Source organism: Belonocnema kinseyi, chromosome 9 (assembly GCF_010883055.1).
Source record: "Belonocnema kinseyi isolate 2016_QV_RU_SX_M_011 chromosome 9, B_treatae_v1, whole genome shotgun sequence".
Taxonomy (NCBI): domain Eukaryota; kingdom Metazoa; phylum Arthropoda; class Insecta; order Hymenoptera; family Cynipidae; genus Belonocnema; species Belonocnema kinseyi.
The window spans coordinates 123,907,591-123,924,475 of record NC_046665.1 but is presented as its reverse complement, the minus strand read 5'-3'; the positions used below and the strand labels follow the sequence as shown (position 1 = coordinate 123,924,475).

General features: G+C 27.9%; 1 protein-coding gene across 1 annotated transcript in view; it reads left to right on the top strand.

Annotated features, from left to right (window-relative positions):
• The window catches only part of LOC117180728, an 82,024-nt gene extending 70,024 nt beyond the window's left edge, over positions 1 to 12,000 (top strand). Inside the window, exons 5-9 of the mRNA XM_033373216.1 lie at positions 1,700 to 1,842; positions 2,949 to 3,075; positions 3,257 to 3,469; positions 4,573 to 4,908; positions 11,606 to 12,000. Coding sequence (XP_033229107.1) covers positions 1,700 to 1,842; positions 2,949 to 3,075; positions 3,257 to 3,469; positions 4,573 to 4,908; positions 11,606 to 11,995 — 1,209 coding nt within the window. The 3' untranslated portion in view covers positions 11,996 to 12,000. The remainder of the gene's footprint in view (positions 1 to 1,699; positions 1,843 to 2,948; positions 3,076 to 3,256; positions 3,470 to 4,572; positions 4,909 to 11,605) is intronic.
• Positions 12,001 to 16,885: the final 4,885 nt, after the last annotated feature.

Here is a 16,885-nt window from a genome sequence, read left to right as displayed (position 1 = left end):
AAATATTAAAAAAACGGTACCGCTGCGTGTTTAAAAGGTACTTTTTTAAATTAGAAATTCAGGTATTTTAATGAAAATTCTTCTTTTTTGGGTTGAAAATTGATTTTTTCCAATTGAATATTTAATGTTTTCATTTTTGGTTCAAAGTTTATCTTTTCAGTTAAAACTTCTTGTATGTTTTTAAAACTAGTATTTGTTGGTAGAAAATGAATGTTCTTGATGCCAAATTTTGTTAAAAACTCGTTCTTTGTTTGATTGACAATTAATTTTTATTAATGTTGAAAATTTATTTTGTTGGGTAAAAGTTCGTCATTTTCTTTAAAAATGTATTTTTTTGGTTAAAAATTGATTTATTTTGTTGAAAATTTCGCTTGTTTGTTTGAAACCGTTTTTTAACTGTATGTTTAACTATTTTATGTTTGATTTAAAATTTAGATTTTGAAAATTCAACTATTTTGTTAAAAATTCATATACATGCGTCACATACAAATGCGTCTTTTTTGGTGAAACTCAATATTCTTGATTAAAAATATATTTCTATTTTGTTGAAAACTCTTCTTTTCTTGGTTAAAAATAATTTTCATGGCTAAGAATTACTATATTCATTTTTTGGTTGAAAAGAAATCTTTTCAAAACTGAAAATTCAACTATTTGTTTGAAAAAAAGTATTTAAAAAAAATTAATGCTCTTGGTTGAACATTCATATTTTCGGTTGATAATTGGTCCTTTTTTGTAGAAAATTAATCTTCCTTAGTCTATTTCTTTGTCCAAATTGTGTTTATTATGTCCAAACGTGTACCTCGAAGGAAATAAAGTTCCTCAATTTTCTTTAAATTTATTATTTTGTGATCCACTTTTTTTGTTGTCTTGATTCCGTAACTCATTAGCTCGACATTAAATACTGCCTTTTTCATAAATCGAAAATTACATTTTTCCCTACATTTTTTTGGAAGCTAATAAAATCTTCCAATCAAACTTTTAAGTGTTTAATTCAGCACTAATTAATTTCGTAATCAATTTCTCATTTTTTAAAAACTAAACGGAAAGAAGTTTGGTAGAGTCGTTCACCCAACACGTACAATTTAACCGTCAACTACACAGTGAACAGCGCCACTTCTGTTTAGTAGAACGGTTCCACTGATCCGGAAAAACCATTACCCCGAACAAGCTGAACCATTTAATCAACAGAAGTCAAGCCGCTCTGCACACGCGGCGCTCGCGGCAGAGTTTCACGCTTGCGCAATATAGGAAAATATAGCACCCACATTTCGGAGGGGTTGACCTGCGCAAGTTCGGGGTAACCTGTGACCCGAATCTGGAGCGAACGCGACACCAAACCGAAGTGCAGCTACTCTCTCGCGACTAGCGTGACGGTTTTACCTATTTTTTCCGTGTAAAAGTTTATTTCTTTAGAAGGTTTTTTCTCTAAAAAATTTTAAGAAATTTTCTTAAAAAGTACATAACACTAATAAAATGGTAATAGAGAATTAAGCTAATATTTTCGTTAAATTTTTTTTGTAAGTAACGAAGATACCTTTAACCTCGATGAGGTAGTGCAAAATGTCATCCACTTAATTACATTTTTGTAAGGATTTTCTTGTTTAAAAAGGAACGTACATTTTTAAATGGGATAATTGTTAAAGCATGATATTAATTTTTGTAATATACTGAAACCAATTGTGAGATTGAACCTTTTTAGCGCTTAATAACCCGGGGCAGAAACCATTATAGTTTCGATGGAAAGTATGCCCCGCGTACTTTTTGCTCGGCTGGGGAAGTGCGAGGCAGGGGAAGTTGGGAAAGTGAGAGCCAAGAAAGGTTGGAAAAGCGAGGGGTTGTGTGGTACTAAAAGTTAAGAAAAAAGTTAAAAGTTAAGACTGGAAGTCGAGGAGGGAGAAGTAGAGGAGGTAAGAAGTGAGAAGGGGGATAATAGAAAAAGGGAGTGAAACTAGGTAAAACGAGGTTAAAAGAAGTGAGGGAAGTTAGTGGGTCGGAAGTACGAGAATGGGAGGGACGTAAAGGGTGAGAGGTATTTTCAGAGAAGTAATGGTGAGTAAGGAAGAGAAAGTATGGAGAGGATAAGTAGTGGAAATCACGGGAGGTGTGGTAAGGGAGGGAAAGTCGAAACCGTAGAAGTAAGAAATAGGAGTAGAAGTGAAGGGGGAAGTAACAGGAGGGATATTAGAGGGAGGAAGGACCAGAGAGAGAAGCGAGGAAAAGGGAAGTGAGGGGTGGGGTGTAGCGAAAGTGATCTAGCGTGAGGGGGGGGGGTATATGAGAAGTGAGCTAGCGTGAGAGAGTCGGGTATAAGAGAAGTGAGGTTGCGTGTTGGCAGGAGAAGGATGGGGGGAGGTATAACAGAAGTATTAGGCAAGTAATGGTGGGTAGGAAAGGGGTGTAGGTAGAAACTTATATGTCCTTTATATATAGTGTAGAACAAAATGCTGTTTTTCATTTTTTTTTAAACATTTTTCTGTGTAAAGCAAATGAAAAATATCAGCGATTTCTCCTCTATTTATAAATTCATATATAATTTTTTTGTCAGGAGAATTGTGAGGAGGATAAGTAGGGGAAGTGATATAAGGTGTAGAAATTATCGTGGCGGGAGGTTAGTAAAAGGAGGGATAGTATAGGAAGAAGGGAGGATTGAAAATTCAGAGTGATGGTATTAGGAAGGTGATGGTGAGTAGGGAAGGGGAATTATGGAGAACTTTAGTATAGGAAGTTGAGGAGGAAGAAGTAGGTGAAGGAAGTAGAAGTGAATGGGGCGTTCAAGGAGGGACAGCAGAGAAGGAGCGTGGAAGGAAAGTAGGGGAAGTGAGAATTAGTAGAATTGAATAGACGTAAAGGGAGGAGTGGTAGGGAAGTGATGTAGAGTAGACGAGAAAAAGTGTGAGGAAGCGAGTAAGGACAGTGGAGTGGAAGTGTAGGAAGGTTATTGTGAGTAGGGTAGGAGAATTATGGAGAAGTTCAGTAGAGGAAGTCCAGGAGGGAGAAGTAGGAGAAGGAAGTAGAAGTGGAGGGGGCGTTCGAGGAGGGACAGTAAAGAAGGAGCGTGGAAGGGAAGTGTGGGAAGTAAGAATTAATAGAATTGAAGGGACGGAAAAGGAGGAGTGGTAGGAAAGTGATGGAGAGTAGAGGAGGGGAAGTATGAGGATGTGAGTGAGGACTGTAAAGGGGAATTGAAGTAAATGGAGACAAATTTTGGAAGTGGAAGGAAAGGAAAGTGTCATCTAATTTTTTTTTTAATTTCTAGCAATCTGGTTTCGTTGCTGTCGTGGACTGGAGCAACTTTTCCCTCAGACAAGGTGGAGCTTTAGGAGCTGCAGCTCTCCGAAATTTGGTTGCAGCTCTTCGAGGAAGATTTCCAGCTAGATTCAAAGCCATCCACTTCCTTTCAGCACCTCTTTACGTCCAGGCAACTCTCGCTCTCATCAAACCATTCCTCGATGAAAAAACTCGAAGCAAAGTGAGATAATTTACATTTCTTAGGGATGCTACCCTCATAGTTTTGATTATGACAGTTTTGGGACTTATGATCCGGAAACTTATACTGTTTGACTTAAGGATTCGATCCTTATAGTTTGTGACTTATAATTTCAGGAATTATGGTTTGGGAACTTGTATTTTTATAAATTATTATTTTGATTTATGCTTTTGGAAATTATGATATAGGACCTCATATCTTTGGATGTAGGTAGTTTGACCTTATATTTTTGATTTTCACATTTTTGGGACATATGGTCTAGGACCTTATATTTTTGGACTTAGGGATTCGAGTCTTATATTTTTGGACTGCTATTTGAGAAATTATGATATGGGACTTGCATTTTGTGGATTTAGAGAATTAGGTCATATATTTTCGGGACTTGTGGCATGAGACTATATGTTTTTAGACTTAGGGATTTAGGCCCTATATTTCTAGGAATTATGATTTTGGGACTTGTGGTCTGGGGACTTGCATTTTTCGGACTAACGAAATTTTGCCTTATATTGTTCGGAGTTATGGTTTTGGGACTCATTATATGACTTTATATTTTTCATTAATAAATTTTTGGGACTTATAGCTTGAAATCTTAAATCTTTAGGATTTAGGTATTTGGGCCTTATATTTTGGGAGTTATGTTGTTGAGACTTATGATATGGGACCTTATATTTTTGGACTTAGGGATTTTGGCCTTATATTTTTTATTATTACATTGTGGGGACTTCTGTCATAGAGGCTTATGTTTTTAGACTTATATATATGGTTCCTTATATTTTGGGACTTATAATTTTAGGAATAATGGTTTGTGGGCTTACATTTTAAGGACAAATGACCTAAGACTACTTGTTTTTGGACTTGTGGGTTTGCGCCTTATATTTTTGGGACTCCTGGCATAAGGCCATATGATTTTGGACTGATCGGTTTGGGCCTTATATTTTTGGTATTCATGATTTTGAGACTTATGGTATGGGACCTTATTTTTTCAGGTTGAGCAGTCTCGAAACTTATATTTTTGGACTAATGGACTTAAGCCTTATATTTTTGGTACTTATAAATTTGAGACTTATGTCTCTGTTTCTTTTTAGATTTATCTACATGGAAATAATTTAAGTACCCTACACGAGCATTTACCAACGGATATTTTACCAGCGGAATTAGGTGGTAGTGGTCCAGCATTTAATCCTGGTCTTTGGGCCGAACCTGTTATTCATTCAGCGATGAAGGAAGCCGAGTTGGCTGCCATGAAAAGGGACAAGGACCTTGCTGAAGCAGCGAATAACCTTAAAAATACCCAGGAACAATCAAGGTCGAAGGATGAAAGGCAAAACGAATTCTCAGACTTCGCCAGAAACGAGAATCAATCGGATTCTACAAAAATCGATCCTGATCTCGAAAACAAGAAAAACCTGAATAACTCCAAGGTCAGTGACGTGTTCCTTTTTAAATTAATTGTCTCAAGGTCTAATATCATAAAGTTGAAATAAATAAAGGAAAAAAATTTAAGTGCCGGGACTTAAAAGTGTGTATTACTCTACTGAAACTAAAAGGATAGCGATCCTATCTTTTTGAATAATTTTCAATCTTTATGATTGAAAGTCATAGATAAAATGTATCCTATTCTATCTCTTTCTCAATTTTAAACTGACGTCTATCTTTTTCAATCCCCTCTTCTCTATTTCATCTTCTCTTCTATATGTTTCAATCCTTCTTTTCTATCTCCTCTTATCATTTATCTATCGACGTCAATCTTTTTCTATCTTCTTCTTTATACATTTATTTTATTTTGATTCCTCAATCATCCCCCATATTTCTAATAATTGTATTTCCCTGTTTTTTCGAATTCTTCATAGTTTACTCCAGTCCTGTCTTCTATTTTTCTAGCATTAAAAAACTTCCTCCTTTCTTCTTCCCATCTGGTTAATTCGATCGCTCTTTCTCTCCTCTCTTCTATCTCCATCGAACACTTTCTCGCCCCTCCCCTCCCTTTTCCTACCACAGCTTCATCTCAAATTTCCATGCCCTCTTTCCCGCTGTAATACTTAATATATCCCTCTGCGCTTCTTCTCTCACCATATATCCTGACGTCCTCCAGTCCGCCCCTAGTGTCCACCTTATATACCTTCCTTGTAAACTCTCAATATCTTTCCTTTCTCTGCATCCCCATATTTCTGCTCCATAACCTAATACCAGTCATACCAGTATATCAAATAACTACATTCTCCTTCTTCAATTTGTTTAAAAATTCTTTTTCCTATTCCCTATATCTGTTTCATTACCCCTGCTGCTTTTTTTATCCTTTCTTTTATATGCGCTGTAGGAACTCCATTTGTTTGCAAGATATATCCCAAATATTTATACTCTTTTACTTCTTTTAACTTTATTCTCTTCCATCTCCCTGTTTATTCTTTCTTCATCCCACCTCCTTTTCTAAAGCTCAGTATTTTTGTCTTTTCCACATTTACGTTCAGCTTTTTCGCACCTAAGCATTTCTCTTATTCTGTAATTAATCCAGCTATACCTTCTTCATCCTCTGCCATCAGCACTGTGTCGTCTGCGTATGCCAGTGTATATATCTTTTCCTTCCCTATCCTAACTCCTCCCTAACCTTTTCTCCTCATTTCTTCTTCTAAGTATGATATTAATATATTAAATAAAAGTGGGCTCAAGAGGACATCCTTGCCTCACACCTCTCACCAACCAGAAACTATCTCCTACTTTCTCTCCTACCTTTACCCTGCTTTTTGTCTCTCTAAAAGTTTCCGATACTCTCTTTATTAATCGCTCTCTCGAGCATTGCTATCATTGCCCCTTTTTCCCTTGTAATCCTCTTATTTACTAGATAGTTCAGAACATATATGTTGTCCATTACCCCCATTCCTTTTTCTAAACCCTGTCTGATTTGGTAGCTCTATTTTTTTCCTTAACATCTTTCTTCGATGTTTCTGACAAAACCGTTACATATACTTTATATAGTGTTGTCATAAGCGTCACACCCCTATAATCTTTAACCTCCTCTCCTTTGCCTTTCTTCACTGTTGGTCCACTCTAGTTCATTCCCTGCATATTTCCATAATTCATTTAGAATCTCATCTATACCAGGTGCCTTTCCATCTTTTATTATTTCTAAAACCTTAACTATTTATTCCCTTGTTATGTCCTGTTTATCTCTTTATCTACTATATTTTCTTCCTTTCTAACTTGTCTCTTTACTCGTCCTAGCAAATCTAAAAAATATTTCTTCTATTCTACCATTTCGATATCTTGATTTACTCTTTTTCTTATTTTTCTTTCTCTATTCACTATCTTCCATACCTCTTCTTTCGTCCTAGCCTTCTCCGCCTCATCCTCAAACCATTTATTCTCTTCCACTTTCTTTTGACAACACAACTCAGTATACTCTTTCTTTTTTTCCTATATTCTTCCCCATTACTTTCTTCTTTTCTCCACTTTCTTAATTCCTTTCTGACTCATTTTGATATTTCTGAACTTCTCTCTAAACTGTTCTTTCCCTTCCCTTGACCAATCCCCTTTTCCTACACTTTTTACCTTCGCCCCCTTTGTAATTATATTGTGATTATGACTTTTTTGTCCCTCTAATGCCACTATTAAGGGGAAAGGATCCAAATGAATATAATCACCTATCTCTAGTTTCTTGGCCTTCTCTCTTACCCCACCATACACTATCACATAATCAATTACCATTCCCCTTTCACCTCCTGCGCGTGTATATTCTCCTTTCTCATGTCCCTCTATATTTCCGTTTAAAATAATTCATCTCAACTCCTCGACTCTCTTCAACACCTTTTTTACCTCCCTATTTAGTACCTTATCTTTGGATTTTCTTCCTCTCTCTTCTCCTAATTCCCCTTCTCCTCTGTGTCCTATTCTCAAATTAAAATCCCTACCTATTATCAGCCTAAGCTCTTCTTTATTTTCTTCAATCATTTTTTTCAATCCTTCTTTTTGTTCTTTCCTCTCTTTTTTACCTTTTTCTTGTTATACATTCATTCCTTACTCCCATCACCTTACTCTTTCCCATTCTTTTTCATCTAGCCACGTCTCCATCATTATGACTACATCCCATTGAGTCAAATTTCTTATAAACTCCCTATCCTTTCTCTCCACACTCCTTAATATTTTTCTATCTCTCTGTCAATCTAAATTCACTTCTATATTTTTCACCAATTTAAATTACCGTCTATCTTTTTTAATCTTATATTTTTGATCTCATTATACCCTACTTTTTATGAACGTCATTAATTCGATGGATTTACGAATTTTGATATATAGAAAAAAAGATTGAAGACGATTCAAATTTTTATTCAAGTGATAGAATGAAAAAAATTCAGGTCCTTGTTTACGAATGATAGAAAGAGTTTGTTTTCTTTTCATTTAAAATAATGTTTATAATTGCAAATTTACCTGTTCTATTTTTATTATAAATTTATATTTTTGGTTTGAAAAATACATAGTTTGGTTAAATATTCTTTTTTTTTATAAAAATTCACTGTTTTTTTATAGCAAATTAATCTTCTTTGTTGAAAAATCATGTTTTTGGTTAAAAATTCAACATTTTTAATAAAAAAAATATTTTCTTGGTGGCAATGTCAAATATTTGATTACAAAAAAATTATTTTTTTGAAAATACAATATTATTTTTAAAATGTTTGGAATTTAAAGAATTTCATTTTGAATTTTAGGATCCAAATTAATATATTTTTTTGTAAAAGATCAAGATTCTTGTTTAGAAATTCCTCTTTTTGGTTGAAAACTTAATTATTTTCTTAAAAATTAAATTATTTGGTTGAATATTGAACTGTTCTGGTAAAAAATTAAACTATTTCTGTTAAAATTTTTTTTAGATGAAAATTTGTTTTCTTTTCTTTGAAAACTTTACTAATTCTTTTTTAAACATGAATTTGTCTTCCGGACTTGAAAATTAAACTATTTGTTTCAAAATTTATGTAAATTGTTAAAAAATTCGTCGTATTTGTTCAGAAATTAATTTTCTTGCTTGGAAATTGAAATTTTTTGGTGAAAAATTAAACCATTTTGTTAAAATGTATTTTTTTAGTTGATTTTTTTCATCTAAAAATTTTAATTTTTTAAATAAAGATTTGTCTTTTTTAGTTGAAAAATCAACTATTTACTTTAAAGTTTATGTATTTTGTTGAAATTTCGTCGTATTTAATAGAAAAAAAATTTTTCTTGATAAAAAAAAATTATTTTTTTTAAAGTTCGTTTTCTTTTTAATGAAAATAATTTTTATAATTGAAATTTAACTGTTATATTTTTATTATAAATTTTTATTTTCTGTTTGAAAAATACATATTTTGGTTGAAGACTCTTTTTTTGTTGTTAAAAATGTACTGTTTTTTATAGCAAATCAATCTTTTTATTGAAAATTTATGTTGTTGGTTAAAAATTCAACATTTTTAATAAAAAAAATATATTTTTAGTCACAATGTCAAATATTTGATTACAAACAAAATTATTTTTTTGAAAACACAATATTGATTTTAAAATGTTCGGAATTTAAAGAATTTCATTTTGAATTTTAAGACACAAATATATTTTTTGTTGTTGTAAAAAATCAAAATTCTTATTTGGAAATTCCTCTTTTTGGTTGAAAAACTAACTACTTTCTAGAAAATTAAATTATTTGGTTCAGTATTGAACTGTTTTGGTAAAAAATTAAACTATTTCTGTTACATTTTTTTTAGTTGAAAATGTTTTTATTTCTTATGAAAACTTTACTATTTCTTTTTTAAACCTAAATTTATCTTTTGCAGTTGAAAATGAAACTATTTAATTCAAAATGTATGTTAATTGTTAAAAAATCGTCGTATTTGTTCTGAAATTAATCATCTTGCTTAAAAAATAAACTTTTCTGATGAACAACTAGACCTTTTTTTTTAATGTATTTTTTTAGTTGAATTTTTTTTTCATCTAAAAATTTTAGTTTTCAATTTTTTAATAAAAATTTGTCTGTTTCAGTTGAAAACTCAACTATTTTGTTAAAAATTGATGTATTTTGTTAAAATTTCATCGTATTTGATAGAAACATTTTTTTTTCTTGAAAAATAATAATTTTTTTAAAAATTCGTTTTCTTTATATTGAAAATTTATATGTTTTGTTTAAAAAATACACATTTTGGTGAAATACTCTTTCTTGTTGTTAAAAATGTACTGTTTTCAAATAAAATTAATCTTTTTCTTGAAAGTTTATGTTTTTGATTAAAAATTCAACATTTTCAATAAAAAAATATATTTTTAGTGACAGTGTCAAATATTTGATTACAAAAAAATTATTTTTTTGAAAATACAATATTATTTTTAAAATGTTCTGAATTTAAAGAATTTCATTTTATGAATTTTAGGCTCCAAATTAATTTTTTTTTTTTGAAAAAAATCAAGATTCTTGTTTGGAAATTCCTCTTTTTGTTTGAAAACTTAATTATTTTCTTTAAAATTAAATTATTTGGTTGAATATTGAACTGTTTTGGTAAAAAATTAAACTATTTCTGTTAACATTTTTTTAGATGAAAGTTTGTTTTCTTTTTTATGAAAACTTTAATAATTCTTTTTTAAACATGAATTTGTCTTCTGCAGTTGAAAATTAAACTATTTGTTTTAAAATGTATGTACATTGTTAAAAATTCGACGTATTTGTTTAGAAATTAATCTTCTTGCTTGAAAATTGAAATTTTTTGGAGAAAAATTAAACCATTTTGTTAAAATGTATTTTTTTAGTTGAATTTTTTTTCATCTACAAATTTTAATTTTATAAATAAAAATTTGTCTGTATTAGTTGAAAAAACAACTTATTAGTTTAAAGTTTATGTATTTTGTTAAAATTTCGTCGTATTTGACAGAAAAATTTTTTTAAAGTTTGTTTTCTTTTTAATGAAAATAAGTTTTACAATTGAAAATTTAGCTGTTATATTTGTATTGTAAATTTTTATTTTCTGTTTGAAAAATAAACATTTTGGTTAAAGACTATTTTTTTGTTGTTAAAAATGTACTGTTTTTTATAGCAAATTATTCTTTTTCTTGAAAATTCATGTTTTTGTTTAAAAATTCAACATTTTTAATAAAAAAAATATTTTCTTGGTGGCAATGTCAAATATTTGATTACAAAAAAATTATTTTTTTGAAAATACAATATTATTTTTAAAATGTTTGAAATTTAAAGAATTTCATTTTGAATTTTAGGATCCAAATTAATATATTTTTTTGAAAAAAATCAAGATTCTTGTTTGGAAATTCCTCTTTTTGGTTAAAAACTTAATTGAAAAAAAAAATTAAATAATTCGGTTGAATATTGAACTGTTTTGGTAAAAAATTAAACTATTACCGTTAACATTTTTTTTAGATGAAAATTTGTTTTCTTTTTTATAAAACTTTATCATTTCTTTTTTAAACATAAATTTGTCTTCTGCAGTTGAAAATTAAACTATTTGGTTTAAATTTATTCATATTGTGGAATTTTTGTCTTATTTGTTCAGAAATTAATCTTCTTGCTTCAAAATGGAACATTTTTGGTGAAAAATTAGACAATTTTTTTAATGTATTTTTTTAGTTAAAATTTTTTTTTCATCTAAAAATTTTAATGTTCAATTTTTTATTAAAAAATTATGTGTTTTAGTTGAAAATTTAACTATTTGATTTAAAATGTATGTATTTTGTTAAATTTTTGTATTTGATAGAAAACATTTTCTTCTTGAAATATAATTTTTTTTTAAAGTTCGTTTTCTGTTCATTGAAAATAATTTTCATAATTGAAAGTTTAACTGTTATATTTTTATTGTAATTTTATATTTTTTGTTTGAAAAATGCACATTTTTATTGAAGACTCTTTTTTTTGTTTTTAAAAATGTACTGTTTTCTATAGCAAAATAATCTTTTTTCTTGAAAATTCATGTTTTTGGTTAAAAATTTAACACTTTTAATACAAAACAAATTATTTTATTGAAAATACAATAGTAATATTTAAAATATTTGAAATTTAAAGAATTTTATTTTGCATTTTAGGATCCAAATAAATATTGCTAAAAATAATGTATTTATTATGTGCTCTAATTTTCCACCATTCTAATCTATTTTTCAAAATTACAGGTAAAAATGCTGAACATAAATGGCTTCAGCTCACCAGCTAAAAACAATAGAAAATCATTCAGCCTGGAACCAATTTACAAATCAATAAAAAACCAGGAAGAGGAATCGTTAATAAATAACGAGGAAAAGTGCCAAAATCAAAAAAGTGAGGCACAAGAAAAAAAAGAAGAATTTTCAAATGGCTATAAAAACAGAAAATCTTCTGAAGAACAAGATGCAGAAAATTCAGAATGTTCAAGTTTTCAATCAGACACAAATTCCAATGAATTCGAAATGGTTCCAAGTCAACCAGACAGCGAAGAAAGCTCTCTAGAAATAAAAGTCGAGAAAATTGTCATCCGAACCGGAAATGGTGATCCACTTCCTGAAGAGGCAAATTTAATTACATAGGAAAATGGATTTAATTACAAAAAAAAAGAAAAAAAGTAGAAAATTAAAAAAATTGATATTTTTTACCCTTTGTGGTTGAAGGAAGTCGGAAAATTAAATTTTCTACTTCAACTGTGGTTGATTTAGTTCCTAATTTCGTTCCATTTGGATAAAATTCTATTAGAACGGAAATTACAATTATTGGTCGCACTTGAGTTATTCTAAGATATTTTTTCAGAAGCTAAAAAGAAACATTTCTTATTAGACAATATACCAATGCAAAGTGATAGTATCATTATTTAATAACATTTTTACAATTTATTAAATTAAAAAAAAATCATGACACGTTTCATGATTTTGCAGAATTTTGCATTTTGAGTGAGATGAAAATGCGAAAATGGTTATAAATAATTCCGTATAAACTCTAGGGTGAGTCGAAAAACGAGTTTGTTATGAAAATTATAATTTTTTGAAAATTCGCAAAAATTTTTTCAAATTCAATGAAAGAAACATGCTATTTTATTATTATTATTATTTTCAATATAAAAAAAAAAGATTCAACTATTTTGTTGAAAATTCGTACCTTTTGGTTGAAATAAATTATTATTTTTTTATTTAAAATTCACATCGTCTTGGTTGAAAATTTAACGGTTTTGTATAAAAATTGATCTTTTTGGTTGAATTAAACTGTTTTTGTTTTACAATTAAAATATTTTTGTTGAAATATCAACTATTATATTTCTGGTTCAGAATGCAACTTTTTTGGTTGAAAATTCAACGTTTTTGAAAAAAATTATTTATTTTGTTTTCGAAATTCCTTTCTTTTTTCAGAATATCATCTTTTTAGTATAGAATACAATTTTTTTCTTTAAGGATTTATCTATTTTGTTGAAATTCGTATGTTTTTTATAAATTCAATTATTTTTTATTTAAAATTAAGTATTTTTCGTTAAAATATCAAATAATGAATTCTTTGTTTAAAATTAATCTTTTTTAGTTCAAATTTTTATTATTCTGTTTAAAATTCAACACTGAGGTAATTTCTCTTTTTTTTGTTTAAAAATTGAACGGTTTAGTTAAAAAATTTCTTGTCTTTAAAATTTCGGTTTTCAATTTCATCTTTTTCGGTGAAAATATAATATTTTTGTTTAAAATTCAACGTTTTTGTAAAACAATATTTATTTTGTTTTGGAAATTTCTCTCTTTTTTCAAAATATCATCTTTTTGGTATAGAATACAATTTTTTCCTTTGAGGATTTATGTATTTTGTTGAAAATTCGTATGTTTTTTATAAATTTTTTTTTGTTTAAAAATTGAACGGTTTACTTAAAAATTTCTTTCTTAAAAATTTCAGTTTTCAATTTCATCTTTTTTGGTGAAAATATAATATTTTTATTTAAAAATGATTCTTTTTGGTGAAAGTTTTAACTAATTTTATAAAAATTATTATTTTTTGGTTGAATTCATTAATTTTTTTATTTAAAATAAAAATATTTTTTGTTAAAATACCTACTACTAAATTTCTAGAAATTGGTTGAAATTTTTTTTCGTAAATGAAAAGGATATTTTTCGTGAAAATTGTTCTTTTTTCTTTAACTTCAAGTGTTTTAAAATTTTTTAATTGAAAAATTCTTGGTTAAACTTTCATCTTTTTTTTGTATAAAATTTAATGATTTGATTAAAATAATCTTTTTTTCTTAAATTTTTTTTTCTCAAAAATGCCACTGTTCTATTAAAAACTACCTTTTTTGTTTGAAAATTTAACTATTTTTGTAAAAATTCGTATTTCTTTGTTGAAGTCAACTATTTTTAATTCAGATTAAAATATTTTTATTGCGATACCAACTAATAAATTCTTCGTTGAGAATTAATATTTTTTGTTTTACAATTCTATTTTTTTTTAAATCCAACAATATTGTTAAATTAATCTTTTTTATTTGAAAATTCAACGGTTTTCTTGAAATTTCGTATTTTTTCATTAGAAATTCAAAAATTTAAGTAACCTTTTTTTGTCTTTCTTGACTTAACAATTTTTTTAAATTAAAAGTTCAACCATTTTGGTTACAAATTTCATTAATTTGTTGAAAATTTTATCTACTTTGTTAAAGACATCATTTTTGATTGAAAATTCAACTGTTTTGGTAAAAATTCATATTTTTTGGTTGAATTCAACTATTCTTTATTTAATATTAAAATATTTTTCATGGAGAGACGAACAACTAAATTTTTCGTTGAGAATTCATCTTTTTTGTTTCAAAATTATATTTTTTTTTTTGTAAAAATTTAAAAGTTTTGTAAAGTTAATCTTTTCTTGTTTGTTGAAAATTCAATGGTTTTGTTAAAATTTGTCTTTTTTAAAATTAAAAATTCAACAATTTGATAAAAAACAATTTCATTTTTGAGTAAAAATTTTTTCTCTTGAAAATTCATCTCTTGATAGAAAAGTTACCTTCTTTGGTTAAAAATTAAAATATATTGTGTTTAAAATTAAAATCTTTCCGGTTCAAAATTTAATTATTTGGTTAAAAATTCAACTTTCTATTCAAAATTTCCTTTTTGGCTTGAAAATCGAACGGTTTGTTTGAAATTTTTCTCTTTTTTGACCTAAAAATTTTGTTGTAGTTGAAAATTCGACATTTTTGTACAAAATTCTGCTCTTTTGTTTAAAAATTTAACGATTTAATTTTCTTTTTTTTTAACCCAACCGGTTTTTATTTAAAATAAAAATATTTTTATTTTAAATATCTACCGTTATATTTTTGGTTGAGAATTCTTCGCTTTCAGTTACAAATTTAATTAAATTGTTAGAAATTCAATCATTTTGTTAAATTAATCCTTTTTGGTTGAAAATTCAACTATTTTATTATAAATTCTTATTTTTTGGTTGAATTCAACTATGTTTTATTTTAGATTAAAATTTGTTTCGTAGAGATGCGTATTTTGAATATAATTCTGCTTTAGTTACAGATTTAACTAGTTTGTTGAAAATTGTCTTATTTGGTTGAATTCAACTATTTTTTAATTAAAATTAAAATCTTTCCGGTTGAAATTTCAATTATTTGGTAAAAAATTCAACGGTTTTGTGCGAAATTCCCTTTTTAGCTTGAAAATTAAAATTAATTAATTTATTTTAAATTTAGAATGAAAATATTTTTAGTTGATTTGTCTGCCGTTATATTTTTGGAAAAGAATTCTTTTTTGGTTAAAAATTTCATCAACTTGTTGAAAATTCAACTATTTTGGTAAAATTAATTTTTTTTGGTTGAATTTCACTATTATTTATTTTAGATTAAAATCTTTTAGTTGAGAATTTATCTTTTCGTTAAGAAATTCTATCATTTTGTTTAAAATTCAACAATTTTTTAAAGTTAATTTAAATTTAAAAGTTTGAAAATTAATAGGCTTGGTTGAAATTTCATTTTTTTAATAAAAAATTGAACAATTTAGTACAAAAAATTTCCTTCTCGATTGAAATTTTTGTTGTTATTGAAAATTCTATTTTGGTAGGAAAATTTGTTGAAAATTGTCCTTTTTGTTTAAACTATTTTTCATTTAAAATTAATATCTTTCCGGTAAAAAATTTAATAATTTTTTGAGAATTTTTTTGGTGGCTTGGAAATTTAAAAATTAGCATTTTTTTCTTTTTTGACAGAAAAAATTTGAAATTGTGTTTCCTGAAATTTCTTTAATATTTTATTATAAAAAGTAACTTCATGTTTCTTCGGGTTTGTACATTGTAAATGAACGAAAAAGACTGATGTGAAATTTTTTAAATCTCGATTTGGCTTTTCCAAAAGCAACTTTTCTGCATTACGTCGTTTCTATTTTCAAAAATTCGGGGTTTTCAGCTCACCCTAATAAGCAATTTTCTCATCCAATTTTTTTTTAGAATTTCAAGACTAAAAAATGCTGCAAAGTTTGTCAATATTTTCTATATTTCATGTATAGTACAGTATTCGCCCCTTATACAGGCTTCGAAATTTCCTTAAATACGTACCGTCCTTTTATTCTTATTTTTAAGAACCATCCATGGGTTGGTTATTATAATAATTTAATTTATTTCATCAAATCTTAAGAGCTCGTGACCCTTAGGCTTAAGATCGTTGTGAATCTTGAAAGGAAATATTTTATAAATTAAATAAATTTTTCACTGTGGAATTATGTGTTCGCTTAGAATTTATTTTTTTCCCTTCAGTGTAAGTTTAGTGTAATATTTCGAGGTGTGTTCAAAAAATAAGGTGACTTCATGGTTTTCTCAAAAAATATTCATTTATTCTTCAATATTTATGTTGTCCCCTTCAAAGTAATCCCCCTCAGATATAATACAATTGTGCCAACGCTTTTTCCAATCATCGAAGCACTTCTGATAAACATTTTGTGGTATTCGTTATGAGATTACCTCGTGGCGCCGCCTGGTGGCTTGACAATAGAACTTTCGCCGGACGCATTGCCTTAGCTTATTGCAAGGATACTTATTAATTAAAGATTTTGTGCAATCACTTGTTCATCATGCAAAGATTTTAAAATATAATGCACAATACAGCTCTACTTTCAATATTTTGTAAGCAGTGAGGTAAGTAATCACTTAAAAAAATGTACTTTCAATATTTTGTCACGTTTTGTAGGTTATGCTGAACAAAAACAAACATTTGGTTTGTTAAAGAAAATTGATTATTCAAGCTTAATGAATGTTAAATTAAAAAATACAAAAACCATACTACATAAACATTTATTGTAACGAAATTGTTTTCATGATTTGTAGCTCTTTGGGTCTACTTTGAACTTGCGATAACAACGCAAAAAATTTCGTGTCCCATTTTATATTTTTACAGTATACAAAACACATTAGCAGGCGGCAACAGCGTCCGGCAAAGTTGCGGAAAATCGCCGCTGCGAGCGCTGACATAGTTT